Source organism: Ranitomeya imitator, chromosome 3, assembly GCF_032444005.1.
Source record: "Ranitomeya imitator isolate aRanImi1 chromosome 3, aRanImi1.pri, whole genome shotgun sequence".
NCBI lineage: Eukaryota > Metazoa > Chordata > Amphibia > Anura > Dendrobatidae > Ranitomeya > Ranitomeya imitator.
Window position 1 is genome coordinate 266543515 of NC_091284.1, and position 25070 is coordinate 266568584.

A 25070-nucleotide genomic window follows, 5' to 3' on the forward strand; every position below is an offset into this window, starting at 1 on the left:
GATACAGAAAAATAATTTCCACAGAAAGGAGAACAAATTTGAAAGGTTTTAACAGATATCAGGAGGAAAAAAAAAAAAAAGCTAAAGATGCTGCGATTGCACCCGAGAATCAATTGCAAGCACTCAAATCTATGGGTGCGTGTGAAACATTGCCTGAGTACAGCGCGATTCCCACTGACGCCGGCAGCAGAGGAGATGGAGAAATTACTTTCTCCGTCTCCTCCGCAGCTCTGCTCCAATCCTCTCTTACAGCAGAGCAGGAGCCGAGAGTCATTAGCAGAACGCATCCGATGATCACTGGATGCCATACGCTAATGGGATCCCAGCCTTATGGATGAAAAAAAAAAAAGTCCCTCATGTGTACGAGAAAGAATCAGATATCTAAATGAGGCTCAAGACAAAATGAAGGAACCCCTTTAAAACGTTTTCACACAAATTATTTATCAGGATGTGCAGTCACTGGTACAGTTTAAAGTGTAAAACTCAGTAATGAAACTTAAAATACTACATTAAGGTATTGGCAAAAAACTGGATACTTGGTGACCTAAAGGGACTTGCAGGCACCATGCAGTACGGTTTCAATACTTGTGCATGGACCAGTGCAGTCCCTTCCGGGAGGCATTGGTGTACTTATTTCTACAGGCAGAAAGTGCGCTTTATATGTGTAGTTTATTTCTCTGTAAACATTACAAGCCATAGTGTTCTCACTAGGAAAGTGATTTCTTTCAGTTCTGTACATTTTGAGGAAGTTATTCACATTTACCACGGGATGTAGAAAAGGGCAGTATAAAACATAGGGAATACGGATGAGAAAAAGTATAAAAAGAGGTTTGTTATCCACCGTTATTAGCAGGTAGTATTTGTGCAAACATCTATTGTGTAACGCTGAAAAAGAGCATCACCGATAAGTAAAGCTGTATGTTACTGCGCAGATTATGGGAAGTCACCCCAAAGTAGTAAGTTTATCAATTAAATCATCAATTGTGTATACAAGAAGTTTGATGTCATCTTTTTCACTCATCCGATGTAGGCCGTGTTTGCGGAGAATGACGTCTACATCAGTGCTGAGTACCCGGTCGGCGATCTGCATAGATACATGCCAAGGAACATCCTCATCTTTCATGCCATGAATGAGTCGGACAGGAGACGTTATAGGTATAGGGCTATTTAACAAGCAGTGATTTTCAGCTTCTTTAATAAAGGAGCAAGGTATGGTATAAAACCCATCTTCACTGTATTTTGAGGCAAGTTTCCATTCACCGGTATCTTCAGCTGCTTTTCTTTCCTGGAATATAGAAAAGATAAATTCACAAAATCTCATTACAAACACAATCTGTTTTTAGACTTTGCTCTGCATTGGCAACATGGTGCCATATTTTTTCATTCATAGGTTCTGATTATCACATGTAATATCAGCTGCCATTTATGATAATAAAAAAAAACAAAAAACGAACAAGTTGTAACATGTGCAAATATTTGAAATGTATCTACTTGTATTTTCTTAGGATTTCAATTACAACAAAAAGGTCACAAATCTGTAAACGTTACATTACATGTCCAAATGAGATACCTCTAATGGAAGTTGGTTGAATACTGTAACAAAGTGGTCTGCAGCAGGGGCAACACCAACAAGAGCTGCAATCTTCTCGGGCCGGGCAAGCGCAGCAAGTAGCATGAGCCACCCTCCCATGCTTGAGCCAACTAGTATCTGACAGAACATAGAAAAAATAAATCAAAAGAGGGCAACTGAAAGCAAAGCAAAGTTCAGACAGAATTTTACTTGGTTTTGAGCCGTTTCGCCCTCATCAACTGAGTAGTCTGACAGTGGTTGGCACACTTTGAGTTGTAGTCCTATGTTTATATAAAGGAGATTTGCTGGTCTACTGTGCTTCAAACTTTTAATAAAGGCTTTTATACCTAGCAATATAGATTAAACTATTATGTTATGAAATCCCAAACAGAGTAGCCCAGATATATGAACTAGTATCTATTGCTTATCCAAATCTTCCCGAGTAGTTTGTACGATTCAAACAGTACAATATTAATGGGAAATCAGTCCCACTTGTTATACACAATGAAGGCTCTTTTGTACATGTGTGTGTTGTGTCAATTCACGAGTGAGAATTCAGAGTATACACAATATTTTTCCTCACTAGTAAAAAAAAAAAAAAAGTTCATAGAAGAGGTTGTCCACTACTTTTTCCATTGATGACCGACCCGGCCAGAAGTACGCACTTACGGAGCTGGCCGTCTTCTGATGTTGGCTGCCACAGGATACCACACATCTGCCTCCTACTGATTTGAACAACAGGTGGATGTGCAGTACCAAGCCTCGGACACTACCAGAAAATGGCTGGCGGAGGCCGCTGACACCTATAGCAGCTGATCGGCAGGGGTGCCAGGCGTCAGACCCTGGCCAAATCAGACATTGGTGACCTATCCTATCAATGAAAAAAATAGTAGTTGACAACTTCTTTAACCCCTTAACAACCAGGGGTATTTCAGTTTTTGAATTTCCGTTTTTTGCTCCCCTCCTTCCCAGAGCCATAACTTTTTTATTTTTTGGTCAATATGGCCATGTGAGGGCCTATTTTTTGCAGGACAAGTTGTACTTTTGAACAAAACCATTGGTTTTAACATATTGTGTACTGAAAAACAGGGAAAAAAAATTCCAAAGTGCGGTGAAATTGCAAAAAAAGTGCAATCCCACAGTTTGTTTTGTTTTTTTTACCATGTTCACCCAATGCTAAAATTGACCTGCCATTATGATTTTCCAGGTCATTACGATTTCCTAGACACCAAACATGTCTAGGTTCTTCAATATTTACATTTTGGATTTTTTTTCATCACTTGTATAAAAGAAGAAGAAGAAAAAAAAAAAAAAAAGCGGCGCCATTTTTCCGAGACATGCAACATCTCCATTTTTAGTGATAGGGCTGGGTAAGGGCTTATTTTTTTTGCGTGGCATGCCAAGTTGACAATTGTATTGATACGATCTCTTGACCACCCATTATTGCATTTTATTGACCACAAAACTAGGAGTTAGTCATACCGGTAACGGTATTTCCAGGAGTCCATCATGACAGCACCACAGGAGGTTGCTCTTCATTTCCTTGATAGGGACAGGAACACAGAAGAGGTTAAATAGCCCCTCCCCACCTCCACCCTTCAGTGATTTTACTAAGTACCAGACCAGGATGGATACAACACAATTTTATTGAACTTCCTCTCTATACATGTTCATATCACACATCAGACAGGAGTTCAAGGGAGGGCAAATAATGGGTGCTGTCATGATGGACTCCTGGAAATACCGTTACCGGTATGACTAACTCCTAGTTTCCAGGTCGTCCCTCATGACAGCACCACAGGAGAAATACCAAATAACTCCTATTAGGGCGGGATTACAGCTTGGAGGACTTTTCTCCCAAAGCCAGTCTGTTGCTTTGAAAGAACGTCCAGCTTGTAGTGCTTGCAAAAGGTATTTGAGCTAGACCAAGTTGCCGCCCGGCAAATTTGGTCCATGGATGCACCCGCACTCTCTGCCCATGAAGCAGATACTGCTCTTAGTGAGTGGGCTTTTAGGTGATCTGGAGGAGATTCACCGGCTGAAGTATACGCGGTGCAAATGGTAGATTTAATCCATCTGGCCAGAGTCGCTTTTGAGGCTTTTTTGCCTCTATTCTTCCCAGACATCTGGATAAAGAGGTTTGAATCAATTCTCCAGCTGTCTAAGTTTTAGATACTGCAATACTGTTGTCTTAACATCCAGGGAATGAAGAGAATGTTCTTTATCATTTTTTTAGTTCTGACAGAACGTAGGCAAAATTATTTCCTGGTTTCTGTGAAAGTCCGTCACAACTTTTGGAAGAAATGAAGGATCCAACTTTAAAACGATGCAATCTTCTTGTATCTTTACGTATGGATCTGTTATGGACAGGGCTTGAATTTCGCCTATTCGCCTTGCTGACGTTATTGCGACCAGGAAGACAGTCTTGAAATGTTACAGACTTTAGGTCTGCCTGATCAAGTGGCTCGTATGGAGCTTTCCGTAGCTCATTTAGTACCAAAGTGAGGTTCCATGAGGGTGCTGAGCTTCGCATTGTTGGTCTGATACGTTGTGTAGCTTTGATGTATCTCATTATCCAGGGATGATTTGCTAGTGGATAATCATAAAAGGCAGTTAAAGCTAAGATTTGTACTTTTAGCGTACTAGGTCTCAAGCCCATTTCAAAACCTGTTTGGAGAAAATTTAGGATTTGAGGAATATCTGGTTGTTGGAGAACGGATATTGGAGTTTTGCTCTGTGCAGAAAATTTCTTCCAAATCTTCTGGTATATAGCCGAGGTCACCGGCATTCTGCTTTTTTTCATGGTCGAGATAACTGACTCCGACAGTCCTTTTGATCTCAAGATCTCCCTTTCAAGATCCACGCTGAGAGTTGTAGCATCTTTAGATTTTGATGGACCAGTGGTCCTTGTATTAGAAGATCCCGTCTCAGTGGTAGCAGCACTGGGTCTTCCACCGCCATCCACTTCAGCAGAGGAAACCAGCTCCTCTTGGGCCAATATGGCACTATTAGGATCACTACAGCTAGACTTTCCTGAATTTTCCTCAAAACTCTGGGAATTAGGGCTAGTGGAGGGAACGTGTATGCAAGTTCCATGTCCCAATGTTGAGCCAAGGCATCTATGCCGGTTGGATTGTCTCTTGGATTTAATGAAAAGAATTCTTTCGTTTTTGTATTGCCCTTTGAGGCAAATAAATCTATTTGTGGAGAGCCCCATTGTTGAATTAGCTGAGTAAAGACTTCTCCGTTTAGAGACCACTCTGACGGCTGTACTTTTTCTCTGCTGAGAAAGTCCGCGATTTGGTTCTGTGAACCTTTCAGATGTACTGCTGTGATGGACTTCACGGTATCTTCCGCCCAGGAGAATATTGTTTCTGCTAATGTTTGAAGTGGACAGTGCCTTGGTCCTCCCTGATGTAAGAGAAAAGCTACCGTGGTCGAGTTGTCCGAGAAGATTCGGATGTGGTGTCCCTGAATCTCATGTTGGCACCTCTTTAATGCTTCCCAGACCGCCCTGAGTTCTCTGTAATTGGAGGAATTGTCGCATATCGATGGTGGCCATGTCCCCTGAAGGTATCGACCTTCTATGTGGGCTCCCCAGCCCCTTGAGCTTGCACCGGTGGTTATGTTTACACATGGAGATATTTTCCATGGTTTTCCTCTTTTGAGGTTTTTTATGTTGATCCACCATGAGAGGGACTGCTTTACCTCGCTGGGTAACCACATCCTGTTGTCCAATGAATCTTTTCTTCCGCCCCTGAAAACGTTGATGATGGAGTACCGGTATTATGACGTTTAATTCCAAGAGTTCCTGTATGTCTGTTAGCAGTCTGATGTACTGCTGACGACTCCGTCTGTGTTAAGCAGAATCTCTTGGGGAGGTAGATGAGTAAACGCTATCTTGTAACCCTGTGCAACTGTCTGTAGAATCCACTGATTCTGAGTTATGTTCGGCCATTCTTCTTGGAAGTATTGTAGTCTTCCTCCTATATTGTTGACGTTATTGTTTGCTGGGTCCTGTTGACTGGTCTCGAAAGGAACCTATTCCTCTGCCCCCTTTAGGGTAGCTCCACCTGCCGGACTTCCCTTTTCCTCTGTAGTCCTGTCTTGGGTGGGAGCGAGTTTTCCGAAAAAATTGTGTTTTTTTTGGTTTCTCTTCCGGGAAGCCTTTTTTCTTATCGGACGCTTTTTCGAGTAGCTCGTCAAAGACTGGACCAAAGACATGAGATCCTGAGAATGGAATCGAACACAGTTTGTTCTTGGATTGGGTATCTCCCGTCCACGATCTCAGCCATAATGCCCTTCTCGCTGCGTTTGACAGTGCATTATTCCGAGCAGCAAAACGTACTGATTCCGCTGAAGCATCTGCCATGAAATCAGTCGCCATTTTCAAAACTGAAAAAGATTTAAGGATTTCCTCTCTTGGAGTTCTGTTTTTAATATGACTCTCCAGCTCGTCCACCCAAAGACTCATGGACCTTGCTACAGAGGTAGCCGATATATTCGTCTTCATAATAGCTGTTTTCCTTGTGACTTTAGCCAAAGGAATATCAATCTTTGGAACCGATTCCCAGACCTTAGTTTCTTCTGGGTCAAAGGGAAGACGGTATTTGAAGTCTCTTGGGACTACTAATTTTTTCCCCACGTCTTCCCACTCTTCCATTATCATTGCTGTTATGTGGTTGTTGACCAGAAAAACTCTATTCCTGCGAGTTCTCAGGTCCCCAAACATTTCATCTTGAACTGATAGTGGCTCAGAAGAGTCTTCTATTTTCATAGTGCTTCTCACTGCCTTTAGCAGTACATCCGTATTTTTGGATGAGAACAGGTATTTTTTCCGTTCTTCTGGAAGCACAGCCAATGTATTATCCTCTTCATCTGAGCCCGGATCAGAATAACCTGAGGTCTCTCCTTCCTCGGAACTCAAATCCATATCCCATCTAGGCTTTTTAGGCCGCGGAGACTGGGGTGGCACCATTGTAGACACCGTAGCTTGGACTTCGTCTCTAATCATAGATTTGATATTATCTAATAGCGAAGCCTGTTCGTCCTTTAGAAGTTTGGCGATGCATTTTTCGCATAACTTCTTTTTATAGCCGTCTGGGAGCTTGGTGGTGCACAATGGACATCTAATAGTCCTTTTTTTAGTAGTTGACCTCTCGGGAATGTCCTTATCCTGAAAATGTAAAGGAGATCCCTGTAGCTACGGAACTAAAGTTCTGTAATGCATCCCCTACCACGTACTACTCACATGGTCCGTGTGTAGCTCTAAGGATTGGACGTCTGGGCGAGTAGCACCTTCCATCTCCCTAAGTCAAAGTGTGCTGTCAGATGTCCGTCATTAAGTAGTCAGTCTTACCCAGCTTCAAGACATCTGATTTGTCCTCCTTCTGAGCTCAGCTGCTGGCCTCCACAGTGATTTCAGGTCCCCAGCTGTACTGCGCATACGTCATCTGGAACGCACGCTGACCAGCCTGGGACCTAGACTCTGGCGCATAGTCCGGATGCTGTTCCGGTCTCTGTTCACCCCCCCCGCAGCTTCTCGGCGCCTCCGGAAATGCATCGGCGCCGCTGACCCCGGGAATCCGGCCCCGCCCCCCGGAAGTCGTCACCTCCGACCGGAGCGCCGGACCGGACGTCCGGGGAACGACGCCAGCGCCGGCCGCACGTGGAGCGCCTAGCACCGCAGCCGCAGCTGCTGTCTCAGAGCCCCTTTGTGAGGGGATGAGGCAGTCCATGGGGAGCACACAGCTCTACCTAGTCGCGGAGGGACCTCCATCGGTCTCCAGACTCCCGCAGCCAGAGCCCCCTCCAGGAGGATGGGACCGCACTCAGGAGCTCCTGCTCTACCGAGACCTGACTTCTCTAGGAAGATCGGGTTTTTACCTGATGCGATCTCTCTCCTGCATCCGTCCCTGATAGGGACAGGAAAAACACTGAAGGGTGGAGGTGGGGAGGGGCTATTTAACCTCTTCTGTGTTCCTGTCCCTATCAAGGATATGAAGAGCAACCTCCTGTGGTGCTATCATGAGGGATGACCTGGAAAAAGCAATTCTGGCGTTTTGAATTTTTTTTATTGTTACACCGTTTAGCGATCAGGTTAATTATTTTATGTTGATAGATCAGACGATTCTGAAAGCCGCAATACCAAATATGTGTACATTTGATTTTTTTTTATTGTTTTATCTTAAAAGGGGTGAAAGAAGAGTGACTTGAACTTTTATTTTTTCATTTTGTTAATATTTACATTTTTTTGCATACTTCAATAGTCTCCATGAGAAACTAGAAGCTGCAGTACTTTGATTACCTCTGCTACAGGTGATGATCAAATCGCCTGTGTGTAGCAGAAATGCTCACTTGTCATGAGCGCCAACCACAGGGCGGTACTCATAGCAATCTGGCAATAACAACCATAGAGGTCTGCTGCATACCTCTGGTTGTCATGCCGACCCATTGGTGACCCGCAATCATGTGACGGGGTCACCGATGGGCGGGATTAGTGACACGCTTCCTGTAAGCATGAGTTAAATGCTGCTCTCAGAGATTGATCACGGCATTTAACCAGTTAACAGCCACGGGTGGATGGCACATGTCAGCTGCATAGATCAGCTGTCACGTGCCCGGAAAGTGCCAGAGACCGTATCAAACAGGGGGGAGTCTGACATGTACGTACTATTACGCCACATGTCGGGAATGGGTTAAGCAAAAGTCTAGGAAGCTAACCTGTGGGCCTTCAGACACATCATCCAAAATTGAAAGTACATCTTTCTTCCATTTTCCAATAGTGCACTCTTTCATATTGCCCTCAGAGCTTCCACATCCACTGTAATCAAACCTAAAAAAAAAAAAAAAAAAAAAAAAAACACAAGATACAAAAAAAACAAAAACCTGTTACTGCCTGTTTTGATGTGGTAGAGGGGGTTTGGTAATCCCCTTCCAGTAAATATTTTTCATTTGTGACCAGAACTGTGATATTTTGACCTGGACCTACATAAACTGGTGTTTTTATACAGGGTGGGCCATTTATATGGACACACCTAAATGAAATGGGAATAGTTGGTAACCCAGATCAGTGCGCTGAATTTGCTGAATGGGCAAAGCAAAAATAGGAACAGGACCCTCAGTTTACACAGAACTTTATGTTGAGTGATGAGGCAAACTTTTTTGGGTGGCCCATTTATATGGATACACCTAAATAACATGGGAATGGTGACAGTTTTCTTGTGTAGGGTGTCTTGCATTGAAATCTGCTGCAATGACCCGGGTACTGCGTTCACCAGACATCAACACAATTTCTATCCACTCCTCACATGCTAACCTCTGCGACATGTCAATGGCTGTAAACAAAGAGAAACTTGTAAATAACTCATGAAAGAATAAAGTTACATTAAAACCAAGCACACCATTGTTTTTCTTAGAAAATTCCCAAAAAGTTTAATGGGTCACGTGACCCTCGTCCCACTGGAAAAAATAAAGTTGGATCCAAAATGGCTAACTTCAAAATGGCCGCCATGGTCTCCGCCCATCTTGACAAGCTTTCCCCCTCCCATATACTAATGTGCCACAGACAGGAAATTGATACCACGAACCATTCCCATTTTATTTAGGTGTATCCATATACATGGCCCACCCTTTACTTACTATTACATCGTAAATTACTTTTACAGAAGAGTCCAATCGTGATCTCATTATATTGTCCTTGGTAGCAGAGTGCAAAGTCCAGTATATCCTGGAGGAACTGCACTCATTGCTCCTCCAAGTGCACCTGAACTTATCAAGACGAGCATCAAGTATATGGATTTAAGGAAAATCCGTCAACAGGTATTTTCTGTGTAATCTGACAGCAGTATGAGGTAGTACGGACAGAGACCCCAATTTCAGGAATGTACCACTTAGTTTATTGGATGCAACAGTTCTGATGGAATCACAGTTTTCTCTGCTGCAGATCTAGCAGAGCTCAGTAGTTGAGCTGTGTATAACCCTGTTCACACCACAGGTTTCTGTGTACATTGTATAGTGACAGAGCTGATAATTAGTGCTGGGTGTGGGATTGGCTACACGAGGCCAGTTGTCCTCTAATGATAAACTTCTGATTATAAAACACTGATTGTATTGAAACCGCAAAACACAGCGGCATCGCTAGAATTCGGTGGCAACAACCTGGTGGTGACTGTAAATCAGGTCACAAGTGCCCATATCTTTTTATACAAAAACACAAGCAGACTTGTAGGATATTATTGGCATTACCGTATAAATGAGTGTCCCAGAGATTTGCAAAAGTCTTCAAGGGCCACAGCTTTCTGCGCATTCATGTCAGAGGCAAAACCAGGCAAGAAAATGACTCCAGGACTCTTGCCTTTTAGTTTCTGGTAAGCCAAGTTTGGCAAATCTTTGCGTGCCAAGTACTGAATAGAAGATTTCAACCTGTAAACTGGAGAGAAACAGAAAGGAATTCAAAGACCTGTAAAGAATATAAAAACTGCATTGAAAAATCCTTAAATAGAGCTTTTTTTATGCTTATAAGTGGAGTCTTAAATACGTTCTCATTCACTTCATACACTAGTGAATTTGCAATAATATTCTAAGTTGGGGATGAAGATGATTAATACGCTCACAAATGCTGGGGATTTCCTGGATTTTATAGTGAAATACAGTATAGATTATATATTACATACACACGTGAAGAAATTACTTTCCATGCAAACCTTTAAAAAGTCACTTTTCTGTACAATTCAATTGAAAAGAAACAAATCATTTTGACATTTTAAAATAATGTGGTTGCAGAAGTGTGGACACCCTTTTATAATTGGGGACGTGGTTGTGTCAAGAATCAGCCAATCACATGTAATCTCATGTTAAATAGTAGTCAGTAGACAGCTGCCAGCATTTAAAGTGATTCTAATTAATCCCATAATTATTTATTATTCATTTTACTCACTCATATAGCGCCATTAATTCCACAGCGCTTTTCAAACATCAAACATTATTGGCACTGTCCCCATTGGGGCTCACAATCTAGATTCCCTATCAGTATGTCTTTGGAATGTGGGTGGAAACCGGAGTACCCGGAGGAAACCCACGCAAACACGGAGAGAACATACAAACTCCTTGCAGATGTTGTCCTTGGTGGGATTTGAACCCAGGACCCCAGCGCTGCAAGGCTGCGGTGCTAACCACTGAGCCACCGTGCTGCCCACACATCTGAAGTTTACCCTGTTGTAGTTGAATTTTCCTAACATTATCTTAGCTGCATTTTACAGCAAAAGCCATGGTCCGTAAACAGCTAAATAGCAAAGGGATCTCATCATTGATTGTTATCAGGGTAAGGTTAGAAAATTTTTTTTTACCAAGGCCTTAGCTATACCATGAAACACTGAAAACAGTCTTGAAGTGTCACGCCCCCCGAAGGAGCAGGGCGAAATGGCCCAGAGGCTGAAGCTCCAGAAACTCTCTCATACAACAGATGATTTTGAGGTATATTACTCATCTGATACCCATTGGTGGTATCTATGGCAAACAATCTTCGCAACTACAGTCATGGCCAAAAGTATTGACACCCCTGCAATTCTGTCAGATAATACTCATTTTCTTCCTGAAAGTGATTGCAAACACAAATTTGGTATTATTATCTTCATTTAATTTGTCTTAAATGAAAAAACACAAAAGAGAATGAAGCAAAACATTGATCATTTCACACAAAACTCCCAAAATGGGCCAGACAAAAGTATTGGCACCCTCAGCCTAATACTTGGTTGCACAACCTTTAGCCAAAATAACTGTGACCAACCGCTTCCGGTAACCATCAATGAGTTTCTTACAATGCTCTGCTGGAATTTTAGACCATTCTTCTTTGGCAAACTGCTCCAGGTCCCTGATATTTGAAGGGTGCCTTCTCCAAACTGCCATTTTTAGATCTCTCCACAGGTGTTCTATGGGATTCAGGTCTGGACTCATTGCTGGCCACCTTAGAAGTCTCCAGTGCTTTCTCTCAAACCATTTTCTAGTGCTTTTTGAAGTGTGTTTTGGGTCATTGTCCTGCTGGAAGACCCATGACCTCTGAGGGAGACCCAGCTTTCTCACACTGGGCCCTACATTATGCTGCAAAATTTGTTGGTAGTCTTCAGACTTCATAATGCCATGCACACGGTCAAGCAGTCCAGTGTCAGAGGCAGCAAAGCAACCCCCAAACGTCAGGGAACCTCCGCCATGTTTGACTGTAGGGACTGTGTTCTTTTCTTTGAATGCCTCTTTTTCTCCTTAAACTCTATGCTGATGCCTTTGCCCAAAAAGCTCTACTTTTGTCTCATCTGACCAGAGAACATTCTTCCAAAATGTTTTAGGCTTTTTTAGGGAAGTTTTGGCAAACTCCAGCCTGGCTTTTTTATGTCTCGGGGTAAGAAGTGGGGTCTTCCTGGGTGTCCTACCATACAGCCCCTTTTTATTCAGACGCCGACGGATAGTGCGGGTTGACACTGTTGTACCCTCGGACTGCAGGGCAGCTTGAACTTGTTTGGATGTTAGTCGAGGTTCTTTATCCAACATCCGCACAATCTTGCGTTGAAATCTCTTGTCAATTTTTCTTTTCCGTCCACATCTAGGGAGGTTAGCCACAGTGCCACGGGCTTTAAACTTCTTGATGACACTGCGCACGGTAGACACAGGAACATTCAGGTCTTTGGAGATGGACTTGTAGCCTTGAGATTGCTCATGCTTCCTCACAATTTGGTTTCTCAAGTCCTCACAGTTCTTTGGTCTTCTTTCTTTTCTCCATGCTCAATGTGGTACAACCAAGGGCACAGGACAGAGGATGAGTCAACTTTAATCCATGTCAACTGGCTGCAAGTGTGATTTAGTTATTGCCAACACCTGTTAGGTGCCACAGGTAAGTTACAGGTGCTGTTAATTACACAAATTAAAGAAGCATCACATGATTTTTCGAACAGTGCCAATACTTTTGTCCACCCCCTTTTTTATGTTTGGTGTGGAATTATATCCAATTTGGCTTTAGGACAATTCTTTTTGTGTTTTTTCATTTAAGACAAATTAAATGAAGATAATAATACCAAATAATTTGTGTTTGCAATCATTTTCAGGAAGAAACTGAGTATTATCTGACAGAATTGCAGAGGTATCAATACTTTTGGCCATGACTGTACATATTCTTTATATTTTTGTCCAGTCAGGTAGGCAAGATGAAAGCCATTTCTAACAAAGAAAAACATCCAAGCCTGGCTAGATTTTGCCAAAACCTACATTAACGCTGCCAAAAGCATGTGTGTAGTCAAGTTATGGTCTGATGAGACTAACATTCAACTTTTTTTTTTTTCTCATAATTCCAAAACGTATGTTCGTCCCAAAGCCAACACTGCGCATCACCAAAAGAACACTATACCCTCTTCCCTCTCCTAGTGTATCCTCACCCACCCCCTGCAGACTGTGAGCCCTCGCGGGCAGGGTCCTCCCTCCTTATGTACTCGTGTGCCTTGTTATCTGCTCATGTTTAATGTATTTGTCTATATTTGCCCCGTATTCACATGTAAAGCGCCATGGAATAAATGGCAGCACGGTGGCTCAGTGGATAGCACTGCAGCCTTGCAGCGCTGGGGTCCTGGGTTCGAATCCCACTCAGGACAACATCTGCAAAGAGTTTGTATGTTCTCTCCGTGTTTGCGTGGGTTTCCTCCGGGCACTCCGGTTTCCTCCCACATTCCAAAGACATACTGATAGGGAATCTAGATTGTGAGCCCCATCGGGGACAGTGATGATAATGTGTGCAAAAACTGTAAAGCGCTGCGGAATATGTTAGCGCTATATAAAAATAAAGATTATTATTATTATTATTATTATACCCATGGTGAAAAATGGTGTAGGCAGCATTATGCTTTGGGGCTATATTTTGGTAGTTGGAATTGGAGATTTAGTAAAGGTGGAGGGAGTAATGAATTCCAAATATCAGTCAATTTTGTAATAATAATAATAATAATAGGGAATGCTCTAGAATAAGCATGCTCCAAAATCAACAAATAAAATGGTTTCTCCATAAAAATGTCAACGTTTTGGAAAGGCCCAGCCAGAGCCAAGACTTGAATCCAATTGATAATCTCTGGGTGACCTGAAGAGAGCTGGACACAGGAGCTGCCCTTGCAATCTGACAGATTTGAAGGACTACTAAAAAGGAAGAGAGAACAACGACTGGCAATTCTAGATGTGCAATGCATTAATTTAAAGGAAACGTCAACAAAGTATTAGTTTAGGGGTGTACATATTTACACAACCACATTACTTTAGTTTGTTTTTCTATTAAATTGTACAAACTATTACTGACCATAAAGGAGGAAAAATACAAATACCTGGCATTTTAAACAGGTGTGTAGACTTTATTTCAACTGTACATCTCTGCTCCTTCATTCTGCCAACTGGACCACCTCCAATTCTACATTGTTGGTCTGTTCTAAGTTTTCTTCAAGCTGGATATTTTTAACTAGCTATTGAACCCGTTCTACGCCCGGGTGGCGAGCATTTATATTGGTATATGGTCTCCATCCTGGTATGTGCTGCTCCATCCTGCGCCCCCATCCTGTCATGTGCTGCACCCATCCTGCGTCCCTATCCTGGTATGTGCTGCTCCATCCTGCGCCCCCATCCTGTCATGTGCTGCACCCATCCTGCGCCTCCATCCTGTCATTTGCTGCTCCCATCCTGCGCCACTGTTCTGTAATTTGCTGCTCCCATCCATATGCCCCATACGCTGCTCCATAAAGGTTGATGGCCCCCATAAGATGCTCCATAGTATATGCCTCATATGCTGCTGCATTATGGTTGATGGCCCCCATAAGATGCTCCATAGTATATGCCCCGTATGCTGCTGCATTATGGTTGATGGCCCCCATAAGATGCTCCATAGTATATGCCCCGTATACTGCTCCATTATGGTTTATGGCCCCCATAAGATGCTCCATAGTATATGCCTCATATGCTGCTGCATTATGGTTGATGGCCCCCATAAGATGCTCCATAGTATATGCCCCATATGCTGCTCCATTATGGTTGATGGCCCCCATAAGATGCTCCATAGTATATGCCCCGTATACTGCTCCATTATGGTTGATGGCCCCCATAAGATGCTCCATAGTATATGCCCCGTATGCTGCTGCATTATGGTTGATGGCCCCCATAAGATGCTCCATAGTATATGCCCCGTACACTGCTCCATAAAGGTTTATGGCCCCCATAAGATGCTCCATAGTATATGCCCCGTACACTGCTCCATAAAAGTTGATGGCCCCCATAAGATGCTCCATAGTATATGCCTCATATACTGCTCCATTATGGTTGATGGACCCCATAAGATGCTCCATAGGATATGCCCCGTATGCTGCTGCATTATGGTTGATAGCCCCCATAAGATGCTCCATAGTATATGCCGCGTATGCTGCTGCATTATGGTTGATGGCCCCCATAAGATTCTCCATAGTATATGCCGCGTATGCTGCTGCATTATGGTTGATGGCCCCCATAAGATTCTCCATAGTATATGCCCCGTACGCTGCTGCGATATATAAAAAAAAAAAAACATACTCACCTATCGTCGCTGGGCGGGTGAGTGCTGGGGGGCCTGAGCAGGCGGGGACACCGGCGCGCTGTGGGGGTCAGGTGCCGGAGTCGCCGCTAGCTCAGGCCCCCCAACACTTGCTATAGTCACCTGTCCCGTTCCAGCGCTGCGTGCCGCTCCGTGTTCCGGGTCCTCTGGCTGTGACTGTTCAGTCAGAGGGCGGCGCGCATTAAGCGCGTCATCGCGCCCTCTGAACTCAACGTCACAGGCAGAGGACCCGGAAGACGGAGCGGCACGCAACGCTGGAACGGGAAAGGTGAATATAGCATACGCACCCTCCTGGCACGTTCCTGCCTCTCCGTTGGAGATCGTGGTGTACGTTCAGTGCTTACGCATACCGCGATCTCCTGGGCTGCGTCACTCTGTGGGGTGCAGACTGCGCCGGCGCTTGCGCAGTCTATAAAGGCTTCGGACAAAATGACGCTCCCAGCCTTATATTATAGATGTCTGGTTTAGAATGACATTTTCTACAACATGTACAGTGATTTGTATGTAGAGGTTTTGCTTTACCATGCAGTGATCCCTCCACAAGATGCCTTACTGTGTAGAACATCATGATAGAAGTGATTTTGCCAGGCTTTCATAAAGCATTCTCCTCTTTCACATGGGAATGTTTACATTATTCAATATATAACGCTACATTTACTGCTGTGTGCTCATAACTGGGACACAGCATTGCCACAGGCACAATTACTGTTTGGTCACAAACTGATGGACAGATATACGGTAATTCTGCTGTTTTCTTAAGTTATCACAACACTGCTGAACATTACAGTGAGAAACAGATGATGAGCTTTCATGATGAAATGGGTGATCCATGAGGTTTGCAAATCAAAATTATTGTGATATTACAACTTATGTAGGAATAGGAATCCCTGAATAATCACTTAGAAAAGGGGTCTCAACAAGCAGGATGGCAAAATCCTCCTGCATATAATGGTGAAGGTGCCAGCACACAGTCTGATAACAGCAGTGATGATTTTTCAGACATCATTTAGTGCCTGTGCCGAGCTAATGACTAGTTTTACAGCTAGTCCCCGCCTGCTGACAGTAACTGGCAAGCTTGTGCCCATGTATGCATGTAGGCAGAGGCTTGCCAGTCACTCATTGGGCGGAGGGAAGTCGCCTGTACAACTAGTCATTAGTGTGGCTCAGTAGCCGGCGGCTATTAAAGTGTTCATCTCCGAAATGTTGCAGTGTTTTAGGGACAAACATACATGGCTGGGATACTACAGCCAATGTCCGATACATGCTGACCCAACTGTAGGCAGCAGGTATCGTCATCATCTTGGAGGAGGAATTGGTTTTTTTTCCTTAGCAAGATGGCACATTAGCAGCTATTGGAACACCTCAATTTACATCGACAGCTGCTTCTGCGCAGGCGCCATTTTTAAATGGGGTTTTTTCCAAATCAGGATAACCTCAACCACATTAATTATAAACACAGCACACATGCGATTATGCTACAGCACAGGTGCCACGGCCAGCATCTGCCTGCAGTTTTTTGTTGTTTTTTTTTCTTCAGTATATACATACATTCATTCATTCATTATGTAAACTAGGGGGCAGGTCAGTGAGGGATCAGTGACCTGTCAGCAGTCTGCATTATGAATACCTAAGCAGATCAACACATGAAAAACCCCCACAGGCCGTCCCGGAGCACGAGAATATCATTAACTCAAAACTGAAAACAAGGATTAAACAACAACCACAAGGCGGATTTCATCACCCAGGTATCATTGTAATCAGTATAACAGCGCAGACCTGACACTGTAGGTTACTGTGCACAATCCTGCTGACAGGTTCCCTTTAAATGCATTTTTATCGCTGCGGTTTAGATCTCTACTTGGTATGTCATGTTTTAGATAAAGCTGCTTTGTTCTTGAAACTTCCAGGTATTTGGATTTAAATCTGTATCAATACAGTCTTGCTTTGTGAGGATGACACGTCCCTACATCATCCTCAGTCTCCCCGGCATCGTGCTCCTGCACAGGCGTACTTCTCTGCTCTGACTGGGCAGAATAAAGTACTGCAGTGGGCATGTATCGAGACACGTCATCCACATGAAGCAAACAGGATCATAAGAAGATTGAGGAGTCAGACCAGGACCTGCGACACCCCTCGGACCGGACCGCCCGCAGGAGAGTATAATAAAAGCTACCGTATATACTCGAGTATAAGCCGACCCGAGTATAAGCCGACCCCCCTAATTTTGCCACAAAAAACTGGGAAAACTTATTGACTCGAGTATAAGCCTAGGGTGGAAATGCAGCATTTACCGGTGAATTTCAAAAATAAAAATAGATCATTATTTCCCCATAGCTGTGCCATATAGTGCTCTGCACCGTTCATATTTCCCCAGAGCTGTGCCCATATACGGTGCTCTGCACCGTTCACTGTGCCCCATAGATGTGCCATATACGGTGCTCTGCACCGTTCACTGTGCCCCATAGATGTGCCATATACGGTGCTCCGCACCGTTCACTGTGCCCCATAGATGTGCCATATACGGTGCTCTGCACCGTTCACTGTGCCCCATAGATGTGCCATATACAGTGCCCTGCACCGTTCACTGTGCCCCATAGATGTGCCATATACGGTGCTCTGCACCGTTCACTGTGCCCCGCACCGTTCACTGTGTCCCATAGATGTGCCATATAAGGTGCCCTGCACCGTTCACTGTGCCCCATAGATGTGCCATATACGGTGCTCTGCACCGTTCACTGTGCCCCATAGATGTGCCATATACGGTGCCCTGCACCGTTCACTGTGCCCCATAGATGTGCCATATACGGTGCTCTGCACCGTTCACTGTGCCCCATAGATGTGCCATATACGGTGCTCCGCACCGTTCACTGTGCCCCATAGATGTGCCATATACGGTGCTCTGCACCGTTCACTGTGCCCCATAGATGTGCCATATACAGTGCTCTGCACCGTTCACTGTGCCCCATAGATGTGCCATATACGGTGCTCTGCACCGTTCACTGTGCCCCATAGATGTGCCATATATGGTGCTCTGCACCGTTCACTGTGCCCCATAGATGTGCCATATACAGTGCTCTGCACCGTTCACTGTGCCCCATAGATGCTCCACATAAATCTCTGCCGCCGCCGCTGCTGCAATAAAAAAATAAAAACACATACTCACCTCCCTTGATTGCAGCTCCCGGCGTCTCGTTCCGGCGCCTCCATCTTCCCGGCGTCTCTGCTCTGACTGATCAGGCAGAGGGCGCCGCGCACACTATATGCGTCATTGCGCCCTCTGACCTGAACAGTCAGAGTGCAGACGCCGGGAAGATGGAGGCGCCGGCCGGGAAGATGGAGCGACGCTCGGCGGCTGGAACGAGGACAGGTGAATATGCTATACTTACCTAGTCCTGGCGATCCTCGCGCTGTCCCTCTGCCTGGTCTTCGGTGCCGCAGCTTCTTTCTCTATCAGCGGTCACCGGCACCGCTGATTAGAGGAATGAATAGGCGGCTCCACCCCTATGGGAGGTGGAGCCGCTTATTCATTTCTGTAATGAGCGGTCCCACGTGACCGCTGAAGAGGGGAAGAAGCTGCAGCACAGAAGACCGTGGGACGGCAGGGACAGCGCAAGGATCGCTGGGACTAGGTAAGTATGCCTCAGCGCCCTCACCCGCCGACCCTGCCACCCACCTTGACTCGAGTATAAGCCGAGAGGGGCACTTTCAGCCCAAAATTTTGGGCTGAAAATCTCGGCTTATACTCGAGTATATACGGTATTTTTCAGTTCTTACAGGTCGGGTTGGGGGCAGATAAGACAGCATTATGGAATGGGGTATATAAGCCCTGAAAGGCGGTGGCCGTATCTCACATCGGCCAAACCTGGTGACAGGTTTGCCATAAAATCCACACATGTTAAATGTGCAACTTAGGCTACTTTCACACTAGCGTTAACTGCAATCCGTCACAATGCGTCGTTTTGCAGAAAAACCGCATCCTGCAAAAGTGCTTGCAGGATGCGTTTTTTCCCCATAGACTTGTATTGACGACGCATTGCGACGGATTGCCACACATCGCATCTGTCGTGCGACGGATGCATCGTGCTTTGGCGGACCGTCGGGAGCAAAAAACGCTACATGTAACGTTTTTTGCTCCTGACGGACCGCTTTTTCCGACCGCGCATGCGCGGCCGGAACTCCGCCCCCACCTCCCCGCACCTCACAATGGGGCAGCGGATGCGCCGGAGAAATGCATCCGCTGCACCCTTTGTGCAGTGCGTTAAACGCTAGCGTCGGAATCTCTGCCCAACGCATTGCGACGGGGAGATTCCGACGCTAGTGTGAAAGTAGCCTTAGGCTGCAAACAAAAATAAATTAATAGTCCCATTCTCATCCAGGAGAGTGGGATGATTTTTTCTCACTTGTCAGTGAGTGCCCTAGTCCGCAAACCGAAACGCCCGCTCTCCTTTCCCCATGGGCAGAAATACTACTCAGACAACACAGGGTGAGGGTAAAAATGTGGCAATACTTTATTCAACCGCAAAAACGGGCAAATAACACATAGAAGAGTGCCAGCAAAATACCCAAGATGGTGCAAATTACAGAGTCTCACCCTTCGCTGACCTGCCGTGATAAGAGCAGTTGTGACTTCAAAGCTTCCAGTAACACCTACCTCACCTGTGGCACGCAGAGAGAGGAGGCCACAACAAGCTTATGAAGCTGACAGTCCACAAAGCCACAACCTGGCTTCTCCGAACATCTCCATGGTCCAGGTGAACGTAGGGTCCCATCACTGGCTTTCACAAACATACATGGGCCTCAAATGACAAATGGGTCCAAATCCTGACCGCTCCAAATGTATCCGTGGTTCAGTGATGGTCAATGGAGCAGATCTGCATTCTTTCAGCTGGGGCAGTTTTCCCCTACTGTCATCCTGTAGAACATCACATTTGTGTCCCTCGTGATGGAGCCATGTCTTGGCTGCTGTCTTGTAGAAAGCCTCTGGTTCTTTGGAGGTCTGGATGTATTTCTGTATAAGGAGCTATCTGTTACAGAGGAACATACACTGTATATCCTCTTTTAATACTTCACAACTGTCCTTCAAGCTGGCATCCAGAAGTAAAGGGGAAGACTGTTGAGGAGATCAACTCGCATTGTCTAATTAATCTATTTGCATGGTTATTCCTCCTGTTTTGCAAGTCAATAAGCTAGCTGACCTGGACACTGTGTAATCAACATATCAGCAAACATCATTGTTCAATTATCCTGAATCTCTAGTGATCCAGTATAACAGCACAATATGTCACATCAATAGTCAACTTAGTCAATATTGCAGGCTTATGTGAACGAAAGTCTGTTTTCATGACCAACCAAAAACACAAATTCAAAAGTCAACATATAGATAACAGTCAATGACTCTTGGCTTAAGGTACCTTCACACTCAGCGACGCTGCAGCGATACCGACAACGATGTTGATCGCTGCAGCGTCGCTGTTTGGTCGCTGGAGAGCTGTCACACAGACAGCTCTCCAGCGACCAACGATCCCGAGGTCCCCGGGTAACCAGGGAAAACATCGGGTTACTAAGCGCAGGGCCGCGCTTAGTAACCCGATGTTTACCCTGGTTACCAGCGTAAAAGTAAAAAAAACAAACACTACATACTTACCTACCGCTGTCTGTCCCCGGCGCTCTGCTTCTCTGCACTCCTCCTGCACTGACTGTGAGCACAGCGGCCGGAAAGCACAGCGGTGACGTCACCGCTCTGCTTTCCGGCTGACCGACGCTCACAGCCAGTGCAGGAGGAGAGCAGAGCACAGCGCCGGGGACAGACAGCGGTAGGTAAGTATGTAGTGTTTGTTTTTTTACTTTTACGCTGGTAACCAGGGTAAACATCGGGTTACTAAGCGTGGCCCTGCGCTTAGCAACCCGATGTTTACCCTAATTACCAGTGAAGACATCGCTGGATCAGTGTCACACACGCCGATTCAGCGATGTCTGCGGGGAGTCCAGCGACGAAATAAGGTTCTGGACTTTCCTCAGCGACCAACGACATCACAGCAGGGGCCTGATCGTTGGTCGCTGTCACACATAATGATTTCCTTAACGATATCGTTGCTACGTCACAAAAAGCAACGATATCGTTATGTGTGAAGGTACCTCTACTGAAAATAGACATCTGATCAATTAAGATAAGACGCTGTCGTCACACAATGTATCTATAAAGAGCGGATGCCATAATGATGTTCCGTGTGGCATCTGATTTTTCTCTTTCTCATTTGAATACAGAGCTAAATTGCAGCATGCTGCAAATATTTTTCACAGATTGTCAGCGAAAAAATTGGCCATCATCATTGCCTCACTGAATGACATGGGTCAGCGCTAGCCGATGAAGATAACCAAATAGCCCTCACAAAAGCGAATAACGCGGAAGAGCGAGCCATAACCACACGGTACCTGCAACAGAACTTACCACATCAGGAATGGAACCTGGGCTTGTGCCATAAACAGCTGGGACAGAAAGCAGGTGTAAAACATGGGGAGGATCACTGACAGAAAACCCCAGTGACGTGGAGGGGTAATACCGCTGAGGGGCGGCCAGCAGCACGGCTAGTAAGGCTACATTCAGATTAGCGTTTCACAACGCTGCGTCGGGAAACGCAGCAGCGACGCACGCGTCATGCGCCCCTATGTTTAACATGGGGGACGCATGCGTTTTTCTTGTTGCGTTTTCCGACACGTGCGTCGTTTTTGACGCTAGCGTCGGACGCAAGAAAACGCAACAAGTTGCATTTTTCTTGCGTCCGATTTTCGTCAAAAAAACGACGCACGCGTCGCAAAACGCGTTTTTGCGTGCGTCGTGCGTTGCGTCGCCGACGCAGCGGCGCGCAACGCTAATCTGAACGTAGCCTAACCTGCACGGCATGGAAATGAGCCACCTGATGCCGCACAGCTCCCCAGCCAGGGGCAGTCATACAGGACGTGTAATACCCCGCACGGGCAGTGCGCCACCTGGCGGCCACACACTCACCTGGACGGTGGCAGGTGCCTCCGGCCTGCAGGATGGCCGCCTCATGCTGGCACAGCCGCAGAACCCACGAGCGGTGTCTGCCCAGCGCTCTAAACGCCATATCTTTCACCGACAGCTCGTGAGCCCCGCCAACTCTGACGTACCCGGAAGTCTGCCACAAGTCCTCTGGAGCACACGTGACAAGGCTGATTACTGTGCGGCCGGCGATCCTGAGCGCACTGCTGAATATCGGAGGGGTCTTCTGCGTCTCTGAGCGTTAGTTTGGAAGCGCAGTTATCTTTATAGTTGCTATGGCAACTGCTCTGCTCTACACATTACATTTATGATTCTATCAGGACCCCGGGGCATGGTAAATAGCGTTCACCAGCAGGAAGCAATCCAGCCGCCAGGGGGCAGTGCAGAGGCACGTGCCTTATGGGAGGAGCGGAGGACTGGACGTACGTGTCATACTGCGCCCCCAATACTAGCATTCTAAGGGGGTGCACGTGTGGAATGGTGGAAATCACAGGGCCCGCAGGTGGTAATGATATCAAACTGATGGAGATCACAGGGCCTATAAGATGGAAATGACATCAAACCGATGGAGATCACAGGGCCTATACATGGTAATGATATCAAACTGATGGAGATCACAGGGCCCATAGATGGTAATGACATCAAACTGATGGAGATCACAGGGCCCATAGATGGTAATGATATCAAACTGATGGAGATCACAGGGCCCGCAGATGGTAATGATATCAAACTGATGGAGATCACAGGGCCTATAAAATGGTAATGACATCAAACCGATGGAGATCACAGGGCCCATAGATGGTAATGACATCAAACCGATGGAGATCACAGGGCCCATAGATGGTAATGACATCAAACTGATGGAGATCACAGGGCCCATAGATGGTAATGATATCAAACTGATGGAGATCACAGGGCCCATACATGGTAATGATATCAAACTGATGGAGATCACAGGGCCCATACATGGTAATGATATCAAACTGATGGAGATCACAGGGCCCATAGATGGTAATGATATTAAACTGATGGAGATCACAGGGCCCGCAGATGGTAATGATATCAAACTGATGGAGATCACAGGGCCTATAAGATGGTAATGACATCAAACCGATGGAGATCACAGGGCCCTGAGATGGTAATGATATCAAACTGATGGAGATCACAGGGCCCATAGATGGTAATGACATCAAACCGATGGAGATCACAGGGCCCTGAGATGGTAATGATATCAAACTGATGGAAATCACAGGGCCCATAGATGGTAATGACATCAAACCGATGGAGATCACAGGGCCCTGAGATGATAATGATATCAAACTGATGGAGATCACAGGGCCCATAGATGGTAATGACATCAAACCGATGGAGATCACAGGGCCCTGAGATGGTAATGATATCAAACTGATGGAGATCACAGGGCCCGCAGGTGGTAATGATATCAAACTAATGGAGATCACAGGGCCCGCAGATGGTAATGATATCAAACTGATGGAAATCACAGGGCCCATACATGGTAATGATATCAAACTGATGGAGATCACAGGGCCCATACATGGTAATGATATCAAACTGATGGAGATCACAGGGCCCATAGATGGTAATGATATCAAACTGATGGAGATCACAGGGCCCGCAGATGGTAATGATATCAAACTGATGGAAATCACAGGGCCCTGAGATGGTAATGACATCAAACTGATGGAGATCACAGGGCCCTGAGATGGTAATGATATCAAACTGATGGAAATCACAGGGCCCATAGATGGTAATGACATCAAACTGATGGAGATCACAGGGCCCGCAGATGGTAATGATATCAAACTGATGGAAATCACAGGGCCCATACATGGTAATGATATCAAACTGATGGAAATCACAGGGCCCATAGATGGTAATGATATCAAACTGATGGAGATCACAGGGCCCATACATGGTAATGATATCAAACCGATGGAGATCACAGGGCCCATACATGGTAATGATATCAAACTGATGGAGATCACAGGGCCTATAAGATGGTAATGACATCAAACCGATGGAGATCACAGGGCCCTGAGATGATAATGATATCAAACTGATGGAGATCACAGGGCCCATAGATGGTAATGACATCAAACCGATGGAGATCACAGGGCCCTGAGATGGTAATGATATCAAACTGATGGAGACCACAGGGCCCGCAGGTGGTAATGATATCAAACTGATGGAGATCACAGGGCCCGCAGATGGTAATGACATCAAACTGATGGAAATCACAGGGCCCATAGATTGTAATGACATCAAACTGATGGAGATCACAGGGCCTGCAGGTGTTAATGACATCAAACTGATGGAGATCACAGGGCCCATAGATTGTAATGACATCAAACTGATGGAGATCACAGGGCCTATAGATGGTAATGATATCAAACTGATGGAGATCACAGGGCCCATAGATTGTAATGATATCAAACTGATGGAGATCACAGGGCCCATAGATGGTAATGATATCAAACTGATGGAGATCACAGGGCCCATAGATGGTAATGATATCAAACTGATGGAGATCACAGGGCCCGCAGATGGTAATGATATCAAACTGATGGAGATCACAGGGCCCATAGATTGTAATGATATCAAACTGATGGAGATCACAGGGCCCTGAGATGGTAATGATATCAAACTGATGGAGATCACAGGGCCCATAGATTGTAATGATATCAAACTGATGGAGATCACAGGGCCCTGAGATGGTAATGATATCAAACTGATGGAGATCACAGGGCCCGCAGATGGTAATGACATCAAACTGATGGAGATCACAGGGCCCATAGATTGTAATGACATCAAACTGATGGAGATCACAGGGCCCATACATGGTAATGATATCAAACTGA

At 45.4% G+C, this 25070-nt stretch overlaps 1 protein-coding gene across 1 annotated transcript; it reads right to left on the reverse strand.

The window, feature by feature from the left end:
• Window positions 1–415: 415 nt before the first annotated feature.
• ABHD10 (abhydrolase domain containing 10, depalmitoylase) lies at window positions 416–22563 on the reverse strand. The gene is made up of 5 exons (XM_069756445.1): window positions 22177–22563; window positions 9818–10001; window positions 8294–8405; window positions 1571–1708; window positions 416–1285 (listed from the first exon to the last, which is right to left on the reverse strand). The coding sequence occupies exons 1-5, from the start codon at window positions 22274–22276 to the stop codon at window positions 944–946; spliced, it is 876 nt and encodes a 291-aa protein (XP_069612546.1). The 5' UTR covers window positions 22277–22563; the 3' UTR covers window positions 416–943.
• Window positions 22564–25070: the final 2507 nt, after the last annotated feature.